The 25,733-nt window shown below is 44.5% G+C and overlaps 1 protein-coding gene across 1 annotated transcript; it reads left to right on the forward strand.

Moving 5' to 3' along the window:
* The first annotated feature begins 7,691 nt into the window (after positions 1–7,691).
* GJA3 (gap junction protein alpha 3) lies at positions 7,692–24,624 on the forward strand. The gene is made up of 2 exons (XM_012809486.1): positions 7,692–7,854; positions 23,213–24,624. The coding sequence occupies exon 2, from the start codon at positions 23,230–23,232 to the stop codon at positions 24,622–24,624; it is 1,395 nt and encodes a 464-aa protein (XP_012664940.1). The 5' UTR covers positions 7,692–7,854; positions 23,213–23,229.
* Positions 24,625–25,733: the final 1,109 nt, after the last annotated feature.

Below are 25,733 nucleotides of genomic sequence, written 5' to 3' on the forward strand. Positions count from 1 at the left end.
ACAGCTCACAGCAACCTCTAACTCCTGGGCTTAGGCAATTCTCTTGCCTCAGCTTCCCGAGTAGCTGGGACTACAGGCACCTGCTACGACACCTGGCTATTTTTTTGTTGCAGTTTGGCCAGGGCCAGGTTTGAACACGCTACCCCCAGTATATAGGGCTGGTGCCCTACCCACTAAACCACATGTACCTATCATGAACTCATTAATTTCTTGAGACAATCTTTGGAATTCAACTTCTATCTTTTCTTCCATTCTATTGATCTTATTTGCCATCCATATTCTGAATTCAATTTCTGACATTGCTGCCATTTGTCTATGCATGGCATCTTCAGTTGTATCTCCTTTATCATCTCTTAGTGGGGTGATCTACCCTGGTTATTCTTATTGCCAGAGTTGTTCTGTTGGGTCCTCACCATGTTTATTTTCCACCGTTTGGTTATTAGAACTGGTAGGGTGAGATTGAATTGGGATTCCCAGGTAATAGAGATGCTCCTTACCAAAGCACTAGCCTTTGTAATTATGGCTTATCTCCTACAACCTTACAAAGGCCCCTTTCAGAGTTTTGGCCGGAGATTCTGAGGACCTACTTGGTGAGATAGCACAAGCTACCTCTGTTTTGGTATCAGCCAACCTCTACCCTATTCTAAGAAACAAGGTATTAGGTTTAAATCTTGACTATGAAGAGATACAAACAGCTGCAGAACCCAACCCCCACCCTTCAGTTCTTTTCCACTACAGAACTTCAAAGGTCAACCACAGAATGTCCCCAAGTGGATATCACCAGACACGAGTTCCAATTAAATTGTCTCAGGCACTATAAACCCTGCTCCACAGAGAGGGACTCAAGGGTCTCCAACAGCACAATTGGAGCCAGGGATCCATACCCCTGCCTGTCAGACTCAGTCCACACTGTTGTCTGCTTCTTTGCTCACAGGCCTAATTGGAGCCAGGGACCATGCTTCGACTCCCCGGTATCAGTCCACACCCAGCTAGCCTCTGCTTGCCAGACCAGTTGGAGTCAGGAAAACACACCCCAACCTGCCAGTCTCAGTCCATTGTCTGGCAAGCCTCTGTTCACAGGCTCTGTTAGAGTTAGGGCTCCACACCCCACCCACAGGTTTCAGTCCTCACCCAATAAGCCTCTGCTCACCACCCTGCTGGAGACAGGAGACCACGCCCTGGCCCTCAGGTCTTGGTTCACATCCAGCAAGCCTCTGCTCAAGGGTTCTGTTGGAGTCAGGGGACCATGCCCTTGCCCTCAAGGCTCAGTCCACACCTTGTAAGCCTCTGTTCATAGGCCCAGTAGAGGCTGGGGACCACCCCTGCCTGATGAACTCAGTCCACATGGGGCAACCACTCTCCCACTGTGGGTGCCGTCAGAGCCAGGGATTCTGTACCCTGTCACACCAGACACAGCCCAAACCGAGGGTCAACACCACCATTGGCCAGGCATAGTCATAACTAGAGGAACTGCTCTTCCTCCCGCCTAGTGTCCCTTTCTTCCCACACCCACTTTCTTCCCCGTTAGTCACGGATTATATCCCAGTGGTTGGTGGTCCACACTATACCCAGATCTCTCAGGAAAAGATCAAACACTCTGCGCTCCACAGAGGGCAGGACTTCAGACTGCCACACAAGGGGGGAAGGGTGGACTAGGAGTTTGGACTTGTGGGGGAAAGTATCTTTTCAATTTTATGCCTGGCAGGGTGGATTCATAAGTGGGACCTCCTTGGAGAAAGAGACCTGGTGTTTGGTGGCTCTCTCTAGAGAGGTAAAGTGAGAGATCTTTTGTTCCCTGCTTGATCACAGATAGCCTGGAGTGGGCCTCCTCCTTGGGGGAGGGGTCTCCTGTCCTCTAGTCAATAGGCTTTGTACCTGTAATTTGTTTTCTTGAATGCTCTTCCTTACAGTTACAGCTTACCGAACTTTTTTCTTGACTGAGCTTCCCACCTTTGGCTTCATAGAGTCCGATTCCATCCAGTTTTTCTCCCTCTGGTCAGGAGCCTTTGCTGAGGGTTGCTACCAGTCGTCCATCTTCCTAACTATCCATTATGTTATTATTATCAGAAATAAGTCTGTTCTTAATCACAGAGGGCTTCATTTCTCAAGTGCATGAAATACCAAGACAAGGCTTCTTCTACCTAATAGTGACCAATGGCAATGGAGCAGGCAAGGACTGCAGGTTCTAGCTGCCTGCCGTGTCATCAAAGCTCTCAGCTCAATGATTTTATTCCATGTAAGATGCGACTGAGCTACCCCAAAGTGCTCTGCCTTAAGGGTCTCCACACACCACTCTAGTCCAGTGATTTTCAACTGGTGTGCCCTGAGAGGATGTGCCATGAAAATTTTTAAAGATCATTAAATTATTTTCAAAAGAAGTTCACAGCACAGTAAGTAAATTTTTTTTACTCTCTTTTTGGATAATTTAAGTGTGCTGTAGACATTTAACTATAGTTCAAGTTCAAGTGTGCCAGGAGATAAAATAAGGCTGAAAAACATCAGTCTAGTCAGTGTGCAGTTCCGGGACCCTGAAGCCCCACCTGCCTGCTCCGCAGTTGGCCACTCCTTCTTCTGTCTGCTCTGGGTAGTCTTCCCAACAAGGTTTCCTCTCCATCCCAACTAGCCAAGCAAAGGATTATGGAAACTTAAAAAACACACATCAAAAAAAGAAAGCATGGCTTCAAAGGCACTTCCTGGAAGATTAATTTAACATTTTTGTCTACAACACACAACTTTCACCAAAGGTGATTCAGTTAATTACACTCTAAATGCTTCTATTAGTTGGATATGACCATCTACGCAGAAATAATGCAATTCTTAAAGTATTCAGGAAATTGTATGCTGCAGTAACAAGAATCATCAAGTCTGATTTATTTGCCTTACCATTACTATCTTTATGAAGCGAACTCCCAAGGGAGATAGAATCTCAAATTATTGGATTAAACTCTCTGCAAGAAAGAGAAAAGATTCTTTATAATGCATATTGCGTTGCTAAATAAATGTCATCATTCCAGTGTTCTGGTTTGAAACTTTTTGCTACTTAAAATTTCTGCCCATATTATATCTCAGCATAGTTCTTCACTCAGTCTAGTAGTTATAAAAAGTCTGTACTTCTACCGACCATTTGCGCCCATGTCTCTGCCATCTCCACTCCAATCGCCCAATTTTCTGGAATTATATACTAAATTATGCAACAACAGTTGGATCCAGGTTGTAAAACTGCACAGCCCAGAGAATTTCTACAGTGCACATAAGACCAAGAAATCTCATTTTTTTCACATGCAAAATAAGAAATCAAACACTGCATGTTTATATTTTCCAGTTGCAATCACTGCATAGAAATTATCAGAAGGATTCTCATAAAATTACTATAGCTAGGAAAAAAAACAGTGCTATGGAAACTGAAGACCTAACTCATGGAGAAATAGGAACATGAGCTTATTGGATCATTAAACTGGGCCTCTTGGGTGTGATGGGGATTCATGAGGACCAACCCCACTGCCTAGACAGCACCAATGCTCAACTCCAAAGCAAAAAACTTCTTTATACGTTCTTTCCTTTTTGCGGTGTAATCGCTGCTATAAATACTCAATAGAGGCTAGAACTGTAGATTCCTAACCAATTATTGGCACCAGGAAGATAGTTTCTAGGCTGAGCCCTCCACCCCAGCCCATCCCCAGCTTCGGGGGTACATTGAGGAGATGATTAGGAGAAGAAGCCCAGCCAGGGTCTGTAGAGCAGGGGCTGAAGTGTGGGAGGCAAGGACAGGAAAACATCGCACTAGATTCTTCATATTTGGTTTGAAGATGTGACTATGAGAGTTTATTCAAGATCCTCATTCCATATATGGTAGATCAGACATCCTCAAACTATGGCCCGTGGGCCACATGCAGGCCACCGAGGACATTTATCTGGTCCGCCAGTGTTTTTGCTGACGCTGCCTATCCTGCTTAGCAGTTGACTCATCCCAAGGCTCCGCAGTCTGGCCCTCCAACAGTCTGAGGGACAGTGAACTGGCCTCATATATTTTGAGGACCCTGTGGTAGATCATGAAGATTTAGACTCTCTTCTAAGAAATCCTCAAGAAATACTACGTGTTAAATCACCAACAATAATGCTACATAATAAATAAACACATTGTCACTTCCCAAGTAGCTCTGTAGTGTTTAGGGAGGGCTCCAGTGATTTGATAACATGTTTGAAGGCAATGGGCTCTGAAATTCCCTTGGGAAAATGCTGGCCAGGGTAGAATGAAAACATGTGAGCTGACTATGAACTTTTGACATGACCATGCTTTTAGGCCAGTTTGCAAAAGATAAAGTGTAATAAAATCAAGGAACTAAAACCTTGCTCTTGTGAAATTCAGCAGGGAATTACAAAGATGTGGGCTTCCGACAAAAAAATCCTGTTCCCAGTTTCTCAAAGAACATTTAAGTTGCTCTTTAACCATAAGCGTGATTAAATTTTATGAAATATGTACAGCATATTTATGATCAAATCAGAAGCATTTGCTATTTTATTGACTACCATTGTCTCATTAACAAATCAGTTGTGTTCCAAGTGTTGATTGTGATTTAGTACTTTGTAATTCAGAAAGAACAGATTGTAGTATCCTGCTGTGAACAAAGATTGGAACAGAGCTAAGCACAATTAATTCTTTGAATAGAGGAAGTGGAACCATCTCTTCTCCTCTAAGGTGTATGAGCAGAAGTTCAATAATAGCAGTTGGATTAGTAACAAAATGATATAAAAGTTATTTATATTCCGCAAAGTAACTGAAATACTACTATTCATTGCCAGTTAGTATAATAAGCAAGAAACAGTACTATCTATACAAAAAAATATTAAACTAAAAGGGAAAAAAAGAGTAACAATTTTTTAAAAGCATCATTAAATTTTGCTCCAGTATGATCACACACACAAGATTACTGTGTTTACTCTAGGCTACCACATTTAGGAAGGAAATATTGATTGAATAAATGTTTGTTGAACTTCCATTAAGTATACAAAGTGCAAAGAGTCATTCAGATTCTAGCAGTGCCAGCCCTGACTACCAGGGGGCACCCCAGGCAAGCACATCTTAGTGGCTGGTAGAAAGCAGAAAAGAGGAGAGTCTCTCCACACCAGTCATCAGGCAGTGCACGGTTCTTTCCCAGAAATGTTACAGGAAATGGAGATGCAACCCATCCATTGAGAACTCAGCTCTATTAGGTTGGCATATGTGTAGGTAATACATATGCATGTATGCACATTCCCCTCTGAAATTATCCTCAATACTGTCTTTCTTGAAACCAAATGAGAAGCAAACTTAACAACTAAAAATTAAACTATATGATTATCATCTTACAACAGGTATAAGGAAACCATTATCTTCTTAATTTTGTTAGTCTTCACACAATATCATTTTAAAGACTGCTTTGTGGTAGTAAAATATACACTTTAATCTTTTTAAAGTATACAGTTCTGAGGCATTAAGTACATTCACATTGTTATGCAACCATCACCCCCTGTGTCCAGAACTCGTTTTGTCTTCCCAAACTAAAATTCTGTACTCATTAACACTAATTCCCTGTCCCTCTCTCCCCAGGCCCTTGTAACTACACTTGTACTTTCTGTCTCATGATTTTGACTGCCCTTGATACCTCATGTATGTGAAATCACACAGCACTTTTGAGACTGACTCATTTCATTTAGCCTAATGTCCTGAAGGTTCATCCATGTTGTACCAAGTGTCAGGACTTACTTCCTTTGTAAGGCTGGATAATATTTTCTGACATTTTGTTTGTCCATTCATCCATCGATGGACACCTTTTGGCTTTTGTAAATAACGCTTCTATGAACATGGGTGTACAAATATTTGTTCCTGTTACATAAATATTTTAAATCTATATTTTTAATGAAAAGGCTTAAATTTTCACAATGTTGTTTCCACTTTTTATCCTTGGGATACCAGTAATAGTGTTAGGTAAAGAAACTTACAGTATTAAGAATTTCTAGTGCTGGGCAGCGCCTGTGACTCAGAGGAGTAGGGCACCAGCCCCATATACGCAGGTGGTGGGTTCAAACTCGGCCAAAAACTGAAAGAAAAAAACAAAGAATTTCTAGTGCTATTGTGATCAAGAAAAAATAGAAACTATTCCTGTGCTTCTCAGAGAGAACTAGAAAATGAGAACAATATTTCGGCATTTGAAGACCTTCTAGAGTAATATTTTTAAACTAAAAACCAATAACTAAGTCTATGTACTACTACCTACTACACATATGCACCTCCAAGTTCCAAAGGAGCGAAGATATTTTAGATGTGCCTTTACAGGCTTGGTTTTCTTTCTCCTTAGAATAAGCTGCAATTCAGATCTCAACAGAACAAGAAAACTCTTTACGGCAAGCAGATTGTTGCTAATCTAGAGTAGATCTAAGCTCTAATAAAGTCAACCAATGGAAGTTACTCCGTTGCAATAACATTTACTGCAATATTTATACCTGCAATACACTTATCACTCATACAGGGAGTTTTAACATCATGTTCAGCTTTTAGAGGTCACCAAAATTCAGTCTACCAATGTTTATTAAATATCCTGTGCCCGCCAAGCCCTGTTCTAGCCTCTGGGAGCAGGGAGGGAACCCGCAGATTGTTAACAGATAGGGACAGGATTCTGTCCTTGCTCAGTGAGTGGACTTTTGTGGCCTTTTCAAGTGTGTATAAAAACACCTCTGAGAGGAAAAGAAAGGTTAAAACCTTCCCAGGGAGCAGCAAGCAGGTTAGGCGGCGCCCTCGCATTTCAACACCAGGACTATATGGAAAAAGTGGCCCACAGGGACACCTTCTCCATCACCTCAGGCCGGGCCAAGTCTTCAGCGCATTGGAACAAGTTCTTTAAAAAAAAAAAAAAAAAAAGACTAAGAGTCCGTACCACTGCTGGCTAAATTAAGTGTGTTTGACAGGAAGCAGGCTCGGGCCGCTAATTTATAGCCTCCTCTCCTGCCAGGGGCGCCGCTCCTTGACAGCACCCAAGCTGGCCAGGCTGAGCCGGGACTCCCAGCTCGGTCGCCCCCGCCCTGAGCCCACGGTCCAAGACGGGCGTCCCCAGGCGGCGGCACGCGGGCGGGGCCGGAGTGCCCCGACGCCCACGCACCCTAGCTCCGGGAGCGCCAAGACCGCAGCTGCCTGGCCCAGCCGGCGGAGCCCAGGGCAGGCATAAGGCTGTCCCGGGGGACGCCCCCAGCCAGGCAGACGAAACAGGGCCAGCACGCCCTCGGCTCTTCGCTCCCGGCGCCAACATTCCCGTGGAGGGTGTAGGAGGCAAGCAAGAGTTCCCGCCACCACAACGCCAGCACCGGCGCAGGTGCAAGGTGCAGGATGCAGGTGTGGGTGCAGATGGAGATACAGGTGCGAGTTATGGGTGCGCATGTGGTAGGTGGACGGGTGCGTTATATGGGTGTAGGTGCAGGATGCACGTTTGAAGGGTGGTGGGGATGCGGTGCTTAGCATGCGTGCGCGTGTGAGGTGGGGAAGCAGGTTCAGGAAATGAGGTGCAGATGCGAGATCTGGACGCGAATACGGAGCGTGGGTGCGGAGCGGGGGCGCGCACTGGCCCTGGCACCGCCCCCGCACGACCCGGGGCTGGGTCGGAGGCAGCGGGGGCGTGGCGGGGCGGCTGGGGCTGCGGCGTGGGGGCGCCGAGCGCGGCGCACACTGGGGCGGCGGGGATGGCGGCCGGGGCGGGGAGGTCGGGCCCTGGCGCGGGGCGCACGCGTGAAGTTGCACCGCACGTGTAAAAGGAATTCTCCTTTTCAGAGCGGCCGGGAGCCTTGCTCGGGAGGATCGCGCCCGGGTCGCCACCGCGGCAGAGCGGGGTAAGGCGGGCAGGGGAGCCCAGGAGGCCGGGCGCCGGGCCGAGGGCAGAGGGGCAGGGAACCGGCGGGTCGCTGACGCCGCGACCCTCCCAGGACGACTCCGGCGGGCTGGAGCCCCGCGCACGTGTGCGGCTCCCAGCCTCTGGAATTCTTTCGGGATTCTTCAGAAAGTCGTGGGATGCAACAGAACTGGGGAACTAGGCCCTAGGGAAACTTTGAGAAACTTTTGGAACAGTTGACCTTCCTCTTCCTCTGTTGCTGTAGGTCTCAGCAGAGCGCCTGCTTTCGGCTCTCCTTGATGGATGGCCCAGGGTTGAGTGGAAGTTGTTTCCCTGGGGCTGCTTTCCCCTTTGGGTGGGGACGCAGGGGCTGCCCCGTCACGTTCGGGTTTAAGGGCGCTAAGGACTGCTGACCTACTCGCAGGCGCTCGGCGGGTCCCGCGCGGCAGAGAACGTGGTGCTGCAGCGAGCGGGCGTGCAGCATCGTGCGCTCCGACGCTGTGCTGGGTGTTCAGAAACGAGGTTGGCTCTCTTACACTCTTTAAAGAAACGTTTGGCTTTTTAAAAAAACAGTTTAGCTGTTGGTGCCACAACCCAATTTCTTGACCCATAGATTTTTTATGATGTATTCAAGTGTAAAGAATTTACAGAAGAGTGGTTGAGCACTTGGCTTCATTCTACATAAGCCCTTCTCATGGGAGACCTGGGGAAATAAATTGCAGCCGGACTGCGTTTGCTTTGCTGCTGACTCCACACGCTAGTGAGCAGAGTTCATCCTGCCAGTAGAACTCTCGGTTCGTGAACATTTGTGACTGGGACATTAGAACGCCAGTTATTTTGTCAGGATGTCTCCAAAACATGCCATTGTAAAATGATTCTATACAAACAGCGAGTTATGGCTCTCATCACCCAAGAATTCAGATTTATGATCCGTGCCTTATTTCACTGGCGGTCCATCCATGTGCTATGAAATGTATTGCAAAACATTAAAAGATTAAAGAGGAAAAAGGGGGGATTTATTTTCCAAATGTCAGTGTGTTCAAGTAAACATCAGCTAATTTGGCGCAGATTCCACTGGCTCAGCAGTTTGGTTCATATTGGGGCAACGCACAGTGTTCCTGTAGTGGAAAGTAATTCACAAAACTGTGCTCCTTTAACAAATTAGACGGTGCTATGTTTGTTAACCAGGAAATGTTAACTGGCTGAAAATGATATTAAAATAATGACAGGTAAAAAAATGTCATTGCTTGCCAATAACAAAAAGAATTGCTCTGAATGTTACTTACAGTTTAAGTTATTGAATTCATTTTCTTAACTAAAGTAACTTTTACACTATACATTTGAAACTTAATTGCATGTGTTTATTATAGTCATTCTATAAAGCCCCATACATGTAAAAAATATATAGTTGGTCTTACAAATGTAGCCATGACTTGAATATGTACTTAACACAGTATAAATAGAATATATATATAGGTTTAGGATTTTACCTAAGTGTTGCACATTATTGTGCCCATATTAATAAATGCATAGCTTTTATAGTGTGCTAAATTGTATCAGAACACTCCAGAAAGCAGAAAGGTCTTTGAGAAGCATGTCACCCCATTGTATAGGCTTAGTTCCCAGGACTTCTGTAGGAGGAAACAGCCAAACCTAATTGCCCCCTTGGTTAGTCTCTTTCTCCTTCCCTCCCTCTGTCTCATGGCTATTCCTATACTGTGGTACTGATTTTGATCTGTCTTCACAAGTCTGCCTCTTCCATAGATTGCAAGTGACTCTCCTGAGGGTGCAGATGGTATCTTGATTATTTTGGTATCCTCAGTGCCTAGCACAGTGACATACATATAATAGATGTTTGATAAATATTTACTAAATTGAAGAGAGAAAAAACATCCAATATGTGTAACCGTAACAGCATATGTGTCTATAAAAATAGTGGTTTTGCAATTTTCTTGTAATGCTTAAAGACAATAAAATAGTGATACAGTTTAATCTTAATTTTCATTCTTACAGTGGTGAAAAATTCTTTATGGTAACTAGGTTAGAACTCTACTGCTTGTTTTTTTAAAAATTCATCATGGTAACTAGGTTAGAACTCTACTGCTTGTTTTTTTAAAACTCCACAAGTATGACTTGTACTGGTTGATGTGAATAGTTTCTGTATTACATTTTACTTTACATTTGAAGAATGTAAAATAAAATCTCTTACATTTTATTTTAATTTGAAGAATTGGTGGTTTGCTTTAAATTTACTGTTAACAAACTAATACTAATATAAAAATCATTTTTCATTCAGACCACCTGATCATCTCCACAAATTATTACTCATTAATTCCTGGTACTCCATTTCCTCTAAGCTTTAAAATGAATTATTTATTCTATAACATAGAAGAGATTTGTGGTTATATACTAATAGAAGAAGGTTTAAGTAAGAAAAGTAAAATGAGGCTCGTCGCCTATAGCTCAACCGGCTAAGGCGCCAGCCACGTACACCTAAGGTGGCGGCTTCGAATCCCCAGCCCGGACCCGCCAAACAACAATGATGGCTGCAACCAAAAAATAGCCAGGCGTTGTGGCGGGCGCCTGTGGTCCCAGCTACTTGGGAGGTGGAGGCAGGAGACTCGCTTGAGCCCAGGAGTTGGAGGTTGCTGTGAGCTGTGATGCCACGGCACTCTGCCCAGGGGGACAGCTTGAGGCTCTGTCTCAAAAAAAAAAAAAAAAAAGAAAAGTAAAATGAAATTAATACTATAGAAATTATTGCTGCAAAAAAATAGAAAATATTTTGACAGATGTATATTTGTGTCAGTAATGTCCATGGAATAATAAAGTACCATAATTAGGTTCTGATGTTTTGTTCACTAAGCAAGAGTTAAAATATCTGAATTTGTTTTAAAAAGATTATTCCAATTTATATAATGAATTGGACTGCCTGGAACATATCACTAATATTTAACAATTTTTATAAAAAGTAAAAATTCCCTCTTCTACTGTGGACTAAAAAAAAAAAGAGTAAAAACTTAAAATGTACTCAAACCCATAATTTTTAAACATGTATTCAAGTATGTTAGGGTATAATGTAATGCAAAAGGCAATTGCTGTAACCCAAACAATCTGCCTGGTGCAGAACCCTGTGGAAAGGGAAGGTAATTTGGACCAGGAGTTTCTGTGCTGGCTTCAGCACTTCAGGCTGCGCTACCCTCAGAACCCTCTCTGAGTCTCCCTTTCCTGGTACTTAAAATGGGCTACATAAGCTAGACCACTTCTAAGGTTCTTCCAGCACTAAAATGCTATGATTTATATTCCTTCCATGGATAATGAGTCAGATTTCTGAAGGATATCATTTGGATTTATATGAGGAAATTACCTTTTAACTGACCACACTGTCTTTATGAGGCCATTGCTTGTACACTGTTCTGGCTTCCTGACTGATGTTGTAGACATGATGAAAGCCTGTTCTGATCAGTGCCATGCTAAGGCACTCCTATGATTTTCTTTATTTACCCTTGCCCCAAGTCACCCCTTAGAAAGTAGGGTACTGGTAAGTTCAATTTTACTTCAAAGGTAGTGACTTTTTTTTTTTGCATTGTTTAATTTTTTAAACTTTGAAGACTAATAAAATAATCATATTAAAATAAGACATCACCAAAAAATCTGAACTAAATATTTGGATAAGTGCACAATTCTAATGGAATTTAGGACTTTCATAGACAGAAGTCATTATAAAAACTTATGATGCCATTTAATAACTGGCAGAAGAGATCAGAGGACTCCACCAGGCCAGTGGAGCAGGGAAGATGTCTGCAGAGTGTGGAAGGAGCCACAGTGGGACAAGAAGCTACATTTTCCTGTCAATTGAGCTGAGGCTAGGCCAGCTGTTAATTTTTTAGCTTAATGTTAGAACTCTGTGGAAATGGTGATTTAATACTGATTTCTGGAGGAAATACTAACGTTACTTAAGTGTTTCAAGAAGAAAGACCAGGGATAAAAGTGTATTTTTAACTTTCCCATTCTTGAATATAAAATACTGAAGACATTTGTTTTTAAATTAACACAGTTGTTTAAATTACTTCCAATTAAAATTAATTTGCACTATCCTTTTAAATTACATATGGTCAAAAAAGGAAAACTGATTACCTCATCACTTTGACCTTACCTTAGCCAGATAAAGACTTAAGAATATGTAACTTTTCAGGTACTCATAAATGATTAAAATCCCCACATTAAAGACAAAATAAGAGGTTACTACTAATAGAACATAGATAGCAGACACTGTTGTGAGTGCTTTCCAGACATTCTGACTTCATAAGTAATATAAGTAGTTGAAAAATAAAATTTAAAAACAATTTTGTTTCTGGAGATTTACTCTCTGCATATATAATCTTAGCAATGCTTTAGAAACATTAATAAAACAGTTGGAAAATCATTGTTTTATGTCACTAAGTCATTTGGTTGTGGATGAGAATAATGTTTCCTGCCATAGCATTAGATTGCTGAGAAGTCAGGTAATAGAATCCATGCATTTTTCCATTTAGAATGAAAACCCCTGGAACTATACAATAGTACATAATTTTACACTAAGATAAAGGAAGCCCTTAAATTGTTTAAGTGTATTTTATAGTAATACCAGCAAACACTAATATCTACCTTATCTGTTTAAAAGATCTATAGGAATTTTGTACAGGCAGTCCCTGAGTTACAAATATCTGACTTCCTTACAACTTGCACTTACCAACAAAGACTATTACAGTTACAAACATCCAACTGATTGTGCAAGTACAACTTGCACTTACAAATGGGGGCTGTTACAGTAATGGGAAAATGTACCTACAAATTCATCTTAATAAGAAATCTACAGAACCTATCTCACTTGTAATCCAGGGACTGCCTATAGATGTACTCTGTATACTATGAATATAGCATACTTCGTAAGACGCTAGAAAAAAATAACAAAATTAATTTCTTTTTAAGCTTATCAAAGCTGGTTCATTAAGAAAAATAAAGCTTCTAGCAAGACTAATATTTTAAAAGCTTCAAATAAGCAGTATTTGGGAACCAAAGGAATCTAATTACAAATACCATAGAGTTTCAGAATCATAAGAAAATACATGAATAATTTTATGCCAACAAATTTGAAACAGATGAAATGGGAAATCTTCTGAAGGATTTAAGTGATCAAGACTGACTTAAGAAATAGCAAGCCTACATATGCTGGTAACAATGAATGGAAGTATTTTTTTAAGCAGTTTTTGGCCAGGGCTGGGTTTGAACCTGCCACCTCCAGCATATGGGGCCAGTGCCCTACTCCTTTGAGCCACAGGCGCCACCCTGGAATGGAATTTTTAATCAAGTCTTCCTCCTAAAACTCAAAAAAAGACATTAGTCCCAACTCTTTTATAGGAGATTCTTATATGAACTTATTCAAGAGTTTTTAATTTTTCAGGCTTTCATACCAAATCACTTTCATTCCAAAATTTGATGATAGTACAAAAAAAAGTTGAGACTGATCTTAGGTATGAACAAATAAGATTCAAATTAAAATAATAGCAAATTGAATGTTATAGATATTAAAAATAAAATCATAACAAAGAGAACTTATCCCCTTTGTTGATCAACATCTAAAAATTACAGTAAGTGCAGGATAAAATTATTGCACTAAATCTAATACTAATTCATAGTTTAAAAACAAAACAGAACAAGTTTTTAGCAAACAAAAACTGAAAGGAAGCATCCTCAGTCTGATAAAAATTAAAACATCTTGCTCAAGGAATGAGAAAACCTTAGCAGCATTCATATTCAAGTCAGAAAGTAGAAAATATATCACCACACCCCAGAAGCCCTTGCTAGTACAATTAAGACAAGAAAAAGAAACAATAATTAGAATTAGGAAAGGAACAGACAAATTATCCTTAATAGCAGATGATATGATGTATCTACATAGAAAATCCAAGGAAGCTACTATTAGAACTAGAAAGACCTTTTTAACAGGTTGTATGATAGAGGATCAATATACAAAAGTAATGTTCCTAACAACCAATCAGAAAATCTTAAAAACTACTCAGAGTATCTAGGACTACACCTAACAACATATGTGTTTAAGACCTTTAGAGACAATATCCTAAAACACAACTGAAGGGCTTTAAAGAAGTTCTGCAGTAGTGAAGAAGCTGTGTTAATTGGTGGGAAAATTAGAGTATAGAGTGGTAAATTTGATTCATCTCTAAAATGCATTTCCAATTTAAATTAAATCTCCAATTTTTGTGAAAATTGACAAGCTGTACTTAAATTTCATACATTAGAAATAAAAGGTGAGGCTCGGCGCCTATAGCTCAACCAGCTAAGGCGCCAGCCATGTACACCTAAGGTGGCGGGTTCAAATCCCCAGCCCGACCTGCCAAACAATGATGGCTGCAACCAAAAAATGGCCAGGCCTTGTGGCGGGCGCCTGTGGTCCCAGCTACTTGGGAGGTGGAGGCAGGAGACTCGCTTGAGCCCAGGAGTTGGAGGTTACTGTGAGCTGTAATGCCACGGCACTCTACCCAGGGGGACAGCTTGAGGCTCTGTCTCAAAAAAAAAAAAAAAAGAAAAGAAAAGAAATAAAAGGTGAAAAACCATTGAGACAAATTTGGAGAATAAGGTTGGGAAACTTGTCCTACCAAGTATCAAGTACCATATATCTATAACTGTTGCCATTGGGTGTCCTGCCAGTGTGGTTAACATAGGTGGCCTTCTGTTGTTTTCTTTCAGAAACGAAATGCTAATGTATGTGTTTTCAGTTTGAAACTGCAGGAATTCAGTTTTTCCCTCTTCCTTGCTGGTCTATGGGAGTGAACTTCTGTATCACTGTAGCACTAAATTATAAGTGACACTACACCAGCTTTTAAATGCCCGGTTTCCATCTTGCTCAGGCAGTGCTAAATGTTGTGGTCAACGCTATAAAATACAAGAAAGGATCTTGTGTTCTTTTTGTTCTTTTGAATTCTATCTCCTTTTTAAAAAGTCAGACCAAAACTATGAAAAACATGTTATGGTATACCTAACACAATAGGCTAGGTCTTTTGACATCTGGAAATTAGAGTCTTAAGTGTAAAGGCTTGAAATAGGCAGGTAGGGGGTGAAAGGGGCTGATGGAAGGCCATTTTTCCACTGGTTGAAAGTTAACTAGATAAACCTATTTTTCATTGTATCGTATTTGTAACTCATTCAGCCTACCATGTTTTAGATAAGTGCAAAATCAAGGATGAAAAAAAGAATTCAAACCACGACTACCACAACCAAACCCCAGTAGCTGTTACTGGGTGCTAAGCCTACATGTGAACCTCAAAATCCTACTTATCAATGTTCCAGGCAATCACAAATAGTAAATATAAAATGGTTGAATGTGGTAGCAAATGTTTGTAATCCCAGCACTTTGGGGAGGCCAAGAGTTCAAAACTAGTCTTAACAACACAGACCCCCATCTTTACTAAAATAGAAAAATTAGCCAGGCATGGTGGCACATGCTTGTAATCCCAGACACTCAGAAGGCTGAGTTGGGAAGATCACTTGAGCCCAGAAGTTGGAGGCTGCACTCCAACCTGGGAGACAGAGACCCCATCTCTTAAAAAAAATTATTTCAAAGTGAAATTACCTAGCCCTACTCCACATTATATTGAATTTGTTTATAAACCAGTAACTAACAGTATTGTTTATTGTCAATACATTGTTATGAATGAGACTCAATTATGACACAAATTATACCTTTTGGTCCTGATTCTATTCTGGAATCTGAACTAAAACTTGCATTTCCATTGACAGCTCTTTTCTGAGTTGTCCCATCTGTCCTTACCCTCCAGATGCTGGCCTACCCTAGAGGTTATCTTCAGCCTCTTTCCTTCTTCCCCTGCCCTTAGATGATCTGAACCCAGTCTCAAAGTTTAATTACCATTTACTTAATGACAACTCCCAGATGTGCAACTCCAGCCTCAACACTCATATGTCTCAGGCATTCCAAACTTAACCTGTCCCAAACTGAACTCATGATCTCCATGCCCTTCCCCTGTTCTCCCCATCTCAGTAGAAGGCAGTTGTATTCCTCCAATTCCAAGCACAAGCACTGGCATCCTCCCCACACTGCCCCTGAGCACACCCTATGGGTGCCACCTTCAGCCACCTGCAGGCCAGCTGTTTCACACCACCTTGACTGCTTGTCCTTTCTCTGAATTATCGTCTCACTGGATGCTCTGCATTCACTCTGGACTATCTTATAGGGGTCCTGTGAACATGTGATCCCACCCTCCCCTACTTTGCCATCTACACTTTGTAAGTAAGCCTAGGTTCTCCTCCCTGGCTACTGTGGCCTGTCTGCTTCCCCAGCTCCTGTGGCTTCCTGTGCACCTGCCATTCTGTCCTGTTCATCCTCCGCCCCCGCCCACTAGGACCCTCCCTCTTGGGAGTTTTACCCTCATACGCGAAGCTCCCCCACATTCTCAGGGCCTACACCTCTCAGGCCCGCACCCCGTGAGTTCCCCGCCTCTGCTTTCCACTTCTCCAGAGCCCAGACTGGGGCATCTGGGGCATCTGACTTCTGTTGCGTGTCTTCCCCAGAGTGCAGGCTGCACCAAGGACCTCTTTTAATCCAGGCCGAGTCCCGGCCCTCCTATACGGATGCCAGCCCTGGCTGCGGAGGAAATACAGATGGACTTGGTCTGGCTCTTCCTCCGTAGCCTCTGATTATCAAATTGCTTTTCTCCTTAAGGGCCTGAGGTAACCTTCTGACTGCACTGACAAGTCTTGTGAACACTCCGGAGAACCTTTTGTCCCACACCTGCCCTGCACAATACCCTGTTGGGGAAAGAGGCTGCCTCCCTGTGGCCCTGCCTCTGCCCAACGTCCTCCTCTTCCTTGAGCCTCCACACACCCATCGCCGCCCCTCTTGGCACCTCCAGGGGCACTATGCTTTGCTTTTGCCCGCGCTGTGTCTCCCCTAGACGTACTGGAACAGCACTCTGTACCAGAGCCACCATGCACCCCTGGGCTGCAGTCCCTAGACCGGCCACCTCAGCAATGGCCTCCCCTTTCTGGGGAGATCAAAGGGCCTCGCCCCCGCCTCCTCACCAGCGCTCTGAAGAGACTGAGCAAGTCACTCTAGAGTCCCGGAGTAGGGTGGGCTCCCGCGTGCTCGGGTCTTCACCCTGCAGCCCTGCTTTCGCCCGGTCTGGAGAAGCGGGAGCTTGGCCACTTTCCCCTAAGGTCAGATTTTTCCAACTAACTTTGCAGGAAAACTAAAGGAGAACTAGAACAAAAAAAAAAATTATATACGAAAGGATAAAACAATAACTTCAGAGCCCACATTCCTGGACCTTGCGAGACGCAAGCCTCCAGGAGGAGCCGGCGGCGGCTGGCTGGGAACAGACCGCGCCCGCCCGCCCGCCGGGCCGGGCGCCTTACGTACGCGCGCGCGCACGCAGGCCAGACGTCTCGGGCGCCTTCTTCCTGCCCGAGGTGCCCCACGAGGTGGTCCCTTCCCGGGTTCTCCTTGAAGCCCACTTTTTTCCTTTCCCCGCTCAGGGCTCCTCCCCAGAGTCTTGCTCTTCAAATTGGCCTCTTGAGTCTTCTCGCACTAGTCTTGGCCTGGTCAGAGGCTCCGTTCCACTTTATTTTTGTCTGCAGAGCGTCCCCTTTCTGTCATTTTCTTCCATTCCCCCACTTGTTGCCTGGCCCAGGCCTTCGACTCTTACTCTGAAAATGCCACCCACTTCCCAGTCCCTGCTGTCTGAGGGGCCCCACTTTCTTGAACCTGGCTTCCAACAACCCCACCCCCGACCCCAGACTGTTCGAGGGCGAGCTCTTCGCTTCCTTTCCTGTACCGGTGAGTGCTTACTGACTGCTCTGTGGGAAGTGTGGCCACTGCCCCGCCCTGCTATCCAAGCTTCGTAGGGATGTTGCTCTGCTCTGAAAATGTATTCCCTTCTTTTTTTCTCTCTGAAACTGCTACCTCTAATCTCATCTATAATTCCACTCTTCCACAAAGCCTTCCCCAACTACCCATTTTAATATTAATATCTCTTTTCTCTGAAATACTTCTGCACACACGTTATGTAGCTCCCCGATTTACTGAAATTTCTTATCTCTACAAGTAGATTTTAAAATGGAGACCATGCCTTAAACGTCTGTAGCCAACAAAACTTGGGGCCCAAAATGGGACACAAGGTTGCCACTAGTCTTGCTTGACCCGATTAGAAAAGGCAACCTATCCTGAAGGTCAAGGGGAAGACTGTATAACTGTTGAAAGGAAAATAGAACTGTTCAAAGAATATGAAAGCAGCCATGTAAACTTCAAAATATTAAATCTGTTTATTCAGTAGTGTAAGAATTAAATTTTTCATCAAGACAAAAACAAAGATCAAATGCCATCTCCTGGAGATCATTAACGTCCTACATGCAAGTAATACATAATCCAACTACTACGTTTTTTAGTTCAGTTATCTAAAATGGGCTCAACAGTGTAGGGTGCAGTATTCTGTCACTAGGTTAAATGCACCTTGCAAAGTTAAACAGTCATCCTGAGCTTTCCCATTGATAAGGAGCATAAGCCTATGTTTTCCTCCTTCCAGCCATACTCAGGGCATTTCATTCACCAGCACTTTGTGTGACCTCAGCCTCAGGAGGTCCTGGAGCACCCTCACTTATCCTCTCTCTGTGCTTAGCCCATAAGATGGGCTTCCTGTCTTTCCTGATTGTGCTGTCTCGTTGATATTGGGGGTATGAATTAAAAAGTTATTTTGGTAAAATGCCTCCAGAACTTTGTATGTCATCTACAGCCAACTAAAATCTGATAGTGAAGGTGGCTGCTTTGGAGGCTTCTGTGTAGATCTGACCAAGATCCATGTTGTCAGTCTTCCAAAGAGATGGCCAGTTCCCTGGTTAAATTTTTCATTCATGCATGTGTGCATTTTATAATCCAAAACAAAACCCAAACCATGAAGTGTCAGGACGTGCAGCAGCAGATGGTGGGGGCACAGACACCCTTGCCTTTTCTTGCTTAGGGCTCGTTGGGGAATCTGCTTTCTCCAAATACTGCTCCTGACATGGGCGACTGCCAGGCAGGAGAATGGAATCCACGTTAAACTCTCAGTGATCCCACAATCATTATCCTCTGACATTGAGCTAAGTGTGCAAAGTGTATTGTATTTGTCTGTGTGCTTACTACAGACATGATTAAAGAGATGAAAGGAGTCTAAACCATAATGAAAGACCAATGAAAAAGGAATCAGCTGATTTTTTCAAAAACTAGAACTTCAAAAAATGAAAGTCATAGGCATTTATCTTTTATGATGATTCATGTGATATGTCATTATGGAAAATGCAGAGAAGTATGAAAAGAAAAAAAATCACCCCATAGAAACACCCTTCTTAACATTTCAGTATTATTCTTCCTTTTACTATGCGCCCATATGAATGTGTATAAAAAAGCTACTGTCAGTAGTATTGTATTAGACCATTGTCATTCATCATTATAGTGTCAGTATTTCTTCATGTCCTGAATGTTCTTAAAATTATATTTAATGGCTACTTTATATTTTAGAAGTTATTTATATTTTTGGAGTTATGAGTGAACCACAGCTTATCATTTTTGCCAGGCCTTATTCCATAAAGAATTTAAGATAGTGTATCAGTTGGGAATTATTTTGCCTGCAAACAACAAAAACCTAACTTGAACACACAAGGTTTTCCCTTCACATGAAAATTCTAGAGGTGGCTTATGGGGTTAATTCGGTAGTTCCACAATGTCACAGCAGATGTGCTAGGCCTTTGTTTACTATTCCTTCATTCTTATTGACTCATGCTTACAAGGTGGCTGCCCAGCTCCAGGCATCACATCTGTACTTTACATGGAAAGAAAGGGGAAGAGACAGCACAAGTAGCACCTGTCCTTTTCTTAGGAAACCAAAGCTTTCCTAGACATTCCCTAGTAGACTTTTTATACCTCACTGAATAGAACTGCCTTTTATATTCACCTCCAACCACAAGGGAGGGTGGGAAAGCAAGCATTTTTCTTCCCAGTCACATTAGAGGCAGGGAAGAGAGAGGAGGATAGGAGTAGGAGCTGGATTGGCAGGACAACAGTATCAACCACCGGCAACCAGCTGCCACAGTCATCCTTTAATGAACATTTCTGGTCCCAGTTATTCTTTCTTAGAAGTAACATCATAATAAACCATGTATATATATATTTATCCAAATCTCTGAAATGTCCTCAGTAAACTGTTCTACATATAGGATTAGAGGTCAAAGGTAGTGTTACATCTCTCATATTACATTAGTAAATTTCTTTCTGGAAAGATCTTACCACTGTGTATCACCATGAAGTGTGTGAGAGCTAGGCACACCTATTTGGGACACATTTTTTTGCTGTGCTATGTCCAAGGACTCAGAGCCTTGGCCACTGCCAGTGTGCACATGAGCATCTGGATGGTAACACATCATTGTTCTTGTAGGTTGCACAAGGAGGTCTGATGTAATTCCAAGGGCATATATTAAATGTTTTGCAGCATCTGGGCCTAAAGGACTCTGGGGAGGGCTGGGCTGATATGAAGGAGTAGTGAGATGCTGCAGTCTCAAACCAGTCTCCTCCATCTGGTTTACCAATTGAGTAAACAGTTATTAAGCCTCATTTTCTCAACAGGCATGCTGTGCACTTTTGGGTGGGACAGTTCTTTACTCTGAGGTCACCCAAACACCACAGAACATTTGCCTCCCTGGCTGCACAGGGATCTGCCAGTCAGACTGCCTATTCTGTGACGAGCAGGAAAGTACTCTCCCTCTGTGCTCTGTGACACCAGCCCAAGGTGGGGAGCCTACCAGGCCCTCAGTCCCAGAACATCACATCAACTGCTTTTTTAACAACAGCTGCATCTGGGAAAGTAGCCAGAGGTATTAAATACCCACACTGACCTCTGCTCAGACACCTCCAGAAAAGCATGTTGCCTGGCTGTTCTGGCTACAGATGCCAAGAAGGAAAGGCCACATGTGCCAGCCCACCCTGAGAGCCAGGCTTAAAGGGGGGAGAGCCCACTATAGCCAGGTGTTCTCTAGAGACCAGAGGCTGTGCTTGTCCTGGAAAGTCAAGCAGGTGGGGGTGTGGGAGGATGGAGGGAACCCCCTAGAACAGAGAGGGGGCAACAGCCACTAATCAGGAGATGGCAAGGTGGGGAGAGAACCCAAGGCACAGTGTGGGCCTCAGGTAGCCACCATTAAGGGGACTGTGGAGGCAGGTCAGCAGACTAGTCCCCAGACAGGGCTGGGTTTAGTTTGGAGAAACAGCACATGCAAAGGCCTAAAGGTAGCATTTCAGGGACAGAGAAAGTTAGGTTCAGATCCTGATGCGTCTTGATACTGCTATGGTTTTTGTCCTGTGGGGTGTCCACCCAGAGAGGGACAGGCAGAGTCACCATGAGGAGACCACAGGACAGTCTGGGGGGGGGGGAGGTACCAACCCAGGGGGGTATTTGGTGAAGAAGCAGGAAGAATCCTAGAGTAGTTCCCTGACATCCTTCATTAGGAAGAGTAGATTGTTTTCTGTTCAGTAATTAAGTTTTTGAAGTAAAACATTCTACCCCCTTTAAACACATCAGAATGCCAGCCACAGTATGAGATGAGGGAATTGGCAGGATGCTCAGTCGGTGAGATTTCTCTAAAAAGCACCAGTGGTCAGAGCAGAAATTAACATTTAGCTCTTTCTTAGATTGCTAGTGAGTGAAGTTTTCTTTTGTTTAGTTGCCTTTTAACCAAATCATAAAAATTAATGTTTTTTAAACATTTTAAAATTCAAAATGAGAAATGTTTTCTTGGTCCTACTGGAGACTTGGGGATATTCTAATAGCTGAGACTGCTTTCCTCTCTGCGAAGAATGGAACTATCTTTCAGTTCCCATTTGCAGCTTCTGGTTTGTTGGAGCAGCAGTGACACAGGAATCATCTTTGTCACCCTCCTCTACCAGGGTTGCTCCCATCTCAAAAACAGCCCACAGTCCCAGTCCCCACCATCCCTGTGCATGACTGTGGTCCCTGTTGTACCCAGGCTTAGAGGGGACGCCTCCTGCATGGGGACATGTACCTAGTACTTGCTGAGTGGAGGCTGAGGTTGGCCACTGCCTCTGTTGTGGTGGCATCTCTGAGCCCAGGTGGGTGGAGCGGGTGAGCTCAGAAGAACACAGTCTGGTGCCACCCCAGGACTGGTCTGAGTGTGCTGCTTCCATGCTCACACACTGATGAGTATTATTAGTTGACTGGCCCTGCAGCCCTGCTCTGCTGGGCCCGATCTTGCTCCTGGCAAGGTGGCTGTGCCCAGTTTGCCCTGGATGCTTCCCCAGGCTCTCAGCACCACCATGGTCCCTCTGTGCTTCTGCCCCATCTACCACCAATCCAGCTTTGCCCAGGTGTCCAATGTGGACACTTGACCTTAGTTGGAAAAGATTGTTCCCTTATCAATTCTGTTCCCACCCAAATGTTGGCCTTAGAGAAGGGCCTAGTTTGATGCTAGTCTATCTTTAACACCTTCTAATACTCAAAATCTTCCTCTTTTAACCAAAGAGGGAATGCATCCAGAGTTTTTGGCAAATAATATCCTGTAGAATGTAACAACTTTGTTGTTATCCATGTGTTTATTCTTTTCTTTTAAGAAAAGTACTCTATTTCCTAGTTTTGCAAATAAAGCTGGTTGAGTTGGTAATTTATTCTGAAAGCTAACACTCATTTAAGGTATTAATGCCAATTTTCCATTGACAATAGTGATGTAAAATTTCCTATTTAAGATAAATTTAAGCATAAAAAGAGTTGATTCGGAGACAGGAAAAAAAGCAAATAATAGAAAAGGCATTAGATTAGTTATGAAGGTAGCATGATGGCATGGGCATGGGCATGACAGCCACTTGGGAAAGGTTGCTATAAACCCATACCATGACCGAATTGGATGGAGCTTCTGCGTAGCCCCAGAGCTCCTGGGAGAGACAGCAGGAGCTAGGTGGTGGGAGCAGGTATTTCTGTTCCAGCTCTGGCTTCCTCATCTCTGAACTCAAGTTTAATCTGTGGCTCCCTCATGTATGTCAGCATGTCCCTCAAGGTGACAGCAGCTCAGTGGTATACCCGAGCCATAGACATTTATTTGGACCTGCTTGCCAGACACTAGGGGCGTGTAAGATAGACACATGTGCCTGCAGAGAGCTGCTCCAGCACCCGCGTTTGGAAGTGGGTATACAGCCACCCAGAGAGCACGCTTGGGCGCCATCCCTGATGTGGCCTCCCCTTGGGTGAGGACTTTAAGCCCACCTGTCACAGCCTGCGTATTAACGAGCGTGTCCCCCCCACCCCCACCCCTTGCAGGTTAGGAATCGGGAGCAATGGGCGACTGGAGCTTTCTAGGGCGACTTCTAGAGAACGCACAGGAGCACTCCACGGTCATTGGCAAGGTCTGGCTCACCGTGCTGTTCATCTTCCGCATCTTGGTGCTGGGGGCCGCTGCTGAGGAGGTCTGGGGTGATGAGCAGTCGGACTTCACCTGCAACACCCAGCAGCCTGGCTGCGAGAACGTCTGCTACGACAAGGCCTTCCCCATCTCGCACATCCGCTTCTGGGCGCTGCAGATCATCTTCGTGTCCACACCCACCCTCATCTACCTGGGCCACGTGCTGCACATCGTGCGCATGGAAGAGAAGAAGAAAGAGAGGGAGGAGGAGCTGCTGAAGAGAGACAGCCTGCAGCAGGGCGTGGCCAGCCCGAAGGACAAGCTCCCGGTTCGCGATGACCGCGGCAAGGTGCGCATCGCCGGCGCCTTGCTGCGCACTTACGTCTTCAACATCATCTTCAAGACGCTGTTTGAAGTAGGCTTCATCGCCGGCCAGTACTTCCTGTACGGCTTTGAGCTCAAGCCACTCTACCGCTGCGACCGCTGGCCCTGCCCTAACACGGTGGACTGCTTCATTTCCAGGCCCACAGAGAAGACCATCTTCATCATCTTCATGCTCGTGGTGGCCTGCGCTTCACTCCTGCTCAACATGTTAGAGATCTACCACCTGGGCTGGAAGAAGCTTAAGCAGGGGATGACCAACCACCTGGGCGCCGACCCCGCGGAGGCCGGAGTGGTGGCAACCGAAACCCTTGCGCTGCCCGCGGGCTCCGGCCCAGCCGCGGTCACCATCGGGTTCCCGCCCTACTACACACAGGCCCCGTCGTCCCTGGGGCAGGCCCGGCCTGCAGGCTACCCTGGGGCCCCACCACCGCCTGCGGCAGACTTCAAAGTGGTAGCTCTATCCGAGGTGCCCGAGAAGGGCCACCCGGCCAAACTCTACAACGGCCACCACCACCTGCTGATGCCCGAGCAGAACTGGGTCAACCAGGCGGCGGAGCAGCTGGCCCCTGTGCGTGCGGTCTCTCCTCCGGCGCCCACACCTGTGCCCACTCCCGCGGCGCCCACGCCCACACCTGTGCCCACTCCCGCGGCGCCCACGCCCGTGCCCACGCCAGTGGCACCCAGCCTGGCAAGCAGCAGTCCCCAGCCGCTCCCGCCGGAGGGCGAGGGCGACGGCGAGGTGGAAGGCAGCGGCAGCAGCCTAGAGGACAGCGCCCTGGCCGTGACACCCGAGGAGGAGGAGGAGCAGGCGGTGACCACCGCTGCGGAGATGCACGTGCAGCCCTCGGAACCTGCTGACCCCGCCGATCCCGCAGATCCTGTAGACCCCGGGCGGTCCAGCAAGGCCAGCAGTGGGCGGGCCAGACCGGATGACCTGGCCATCTAGTGCTGGTCTCTCCAGACAGCTTTATAATATTCTTTTTTCTAGAAACCAAAACCAAAGTGCAGTTTAAACCATCAGGTAGAGCTGAAAGTGAGCCGCTGGAGTCCCGGGAGGCAGACGGTGGAGCAGAGGAAATCAGGTTTCCGTGTTTAATGCTTGCTGTTCTTAGCGCTGTGAGTTATAGTGGGGGTGACAGCAATGTTCTGAGATAGGGGGTGGGGGGCACAAGGGTCCTTTAGAAATCTTCACGGCAGCCTCATGGCCCAGCAGCCTGATTGCTGTCAGGCCTGGCCTGCGTCTCTGTGGGTAACTGTTCTGTCCTGGTGAAGCAGCGTCTGCTGTCCCCTCCCAAAAATTTAGGTTTCCTTTTTCTCAGCTCTGCAGAGCCTCTGGGCAGCCCAGAGTCATAGGGGCACTTAACTCTATCTCGGTTTGATACTTTTAACTTCAAGTTGAATTTCATTTGGGATATTTGCCAAACTGCACTAAAAAAAGATTCAGAGCAAGTCTATATAGTATCATTTGGGTTTCTGAAATTGCATGTGAAGCCCAGGATATCAAACTGCAGGCTTCATGACAAGGGACAAAGAGCATTTACCCTTTGGAGGCAGATTCCATGGGTGAGGACCACAGAGGTTGCTGGTAGAAAGCAGGTGGAGATGCAGCCACATTTGAGATCCTTTTTAAACATCTGAGAAAATTGACATAAAAGTGTGTCAGGTATACCTTAGCTATTTATTTTTAAGACTATATTTTGTGCTTTGATCTGAATGGTACAGATAGGCCTATTTTCTCCCACTTTTTTTAAAAAATGAAAGAGAAATAGTACTGTTAAAATGGATACTGACCAACAGAATGCTAATTTGTCCTAATACATACTAGTAAAGATTTTGAACTTTGTTTATAAGAAAAAGCTTCAACTTCATGAGTCAGCTAATTACAATGAGAATGTACTATATAAAATAAAAGCAGCAGAAAATTTAAGTTCATTTCAAATACTTGAAGTTGTGAAGTTTTTGAATGGGAAGTTAAAAGTTAACTACTGGTGCCAGGACAAATTATTTATACAGATGAATCAATGACAGTCTATGCATTGTTTTTTTTTTTTTTTT

Source organism: Otolemur garnettii, unplaced genomic scaffold (genome assembly GCF_000181295.1).
Source record: "Otolemur garnettii isolate 467f Iridium unplaced genomic scaffold, OtoGar3 scaffold00106, whole genome shotgun sequence".
Lineage (NCBI taxonomy): Eukaryota > Metazoa > Chordata > Mammalia > Primates > Galagidae > Otolemur > Otolemur garnettii.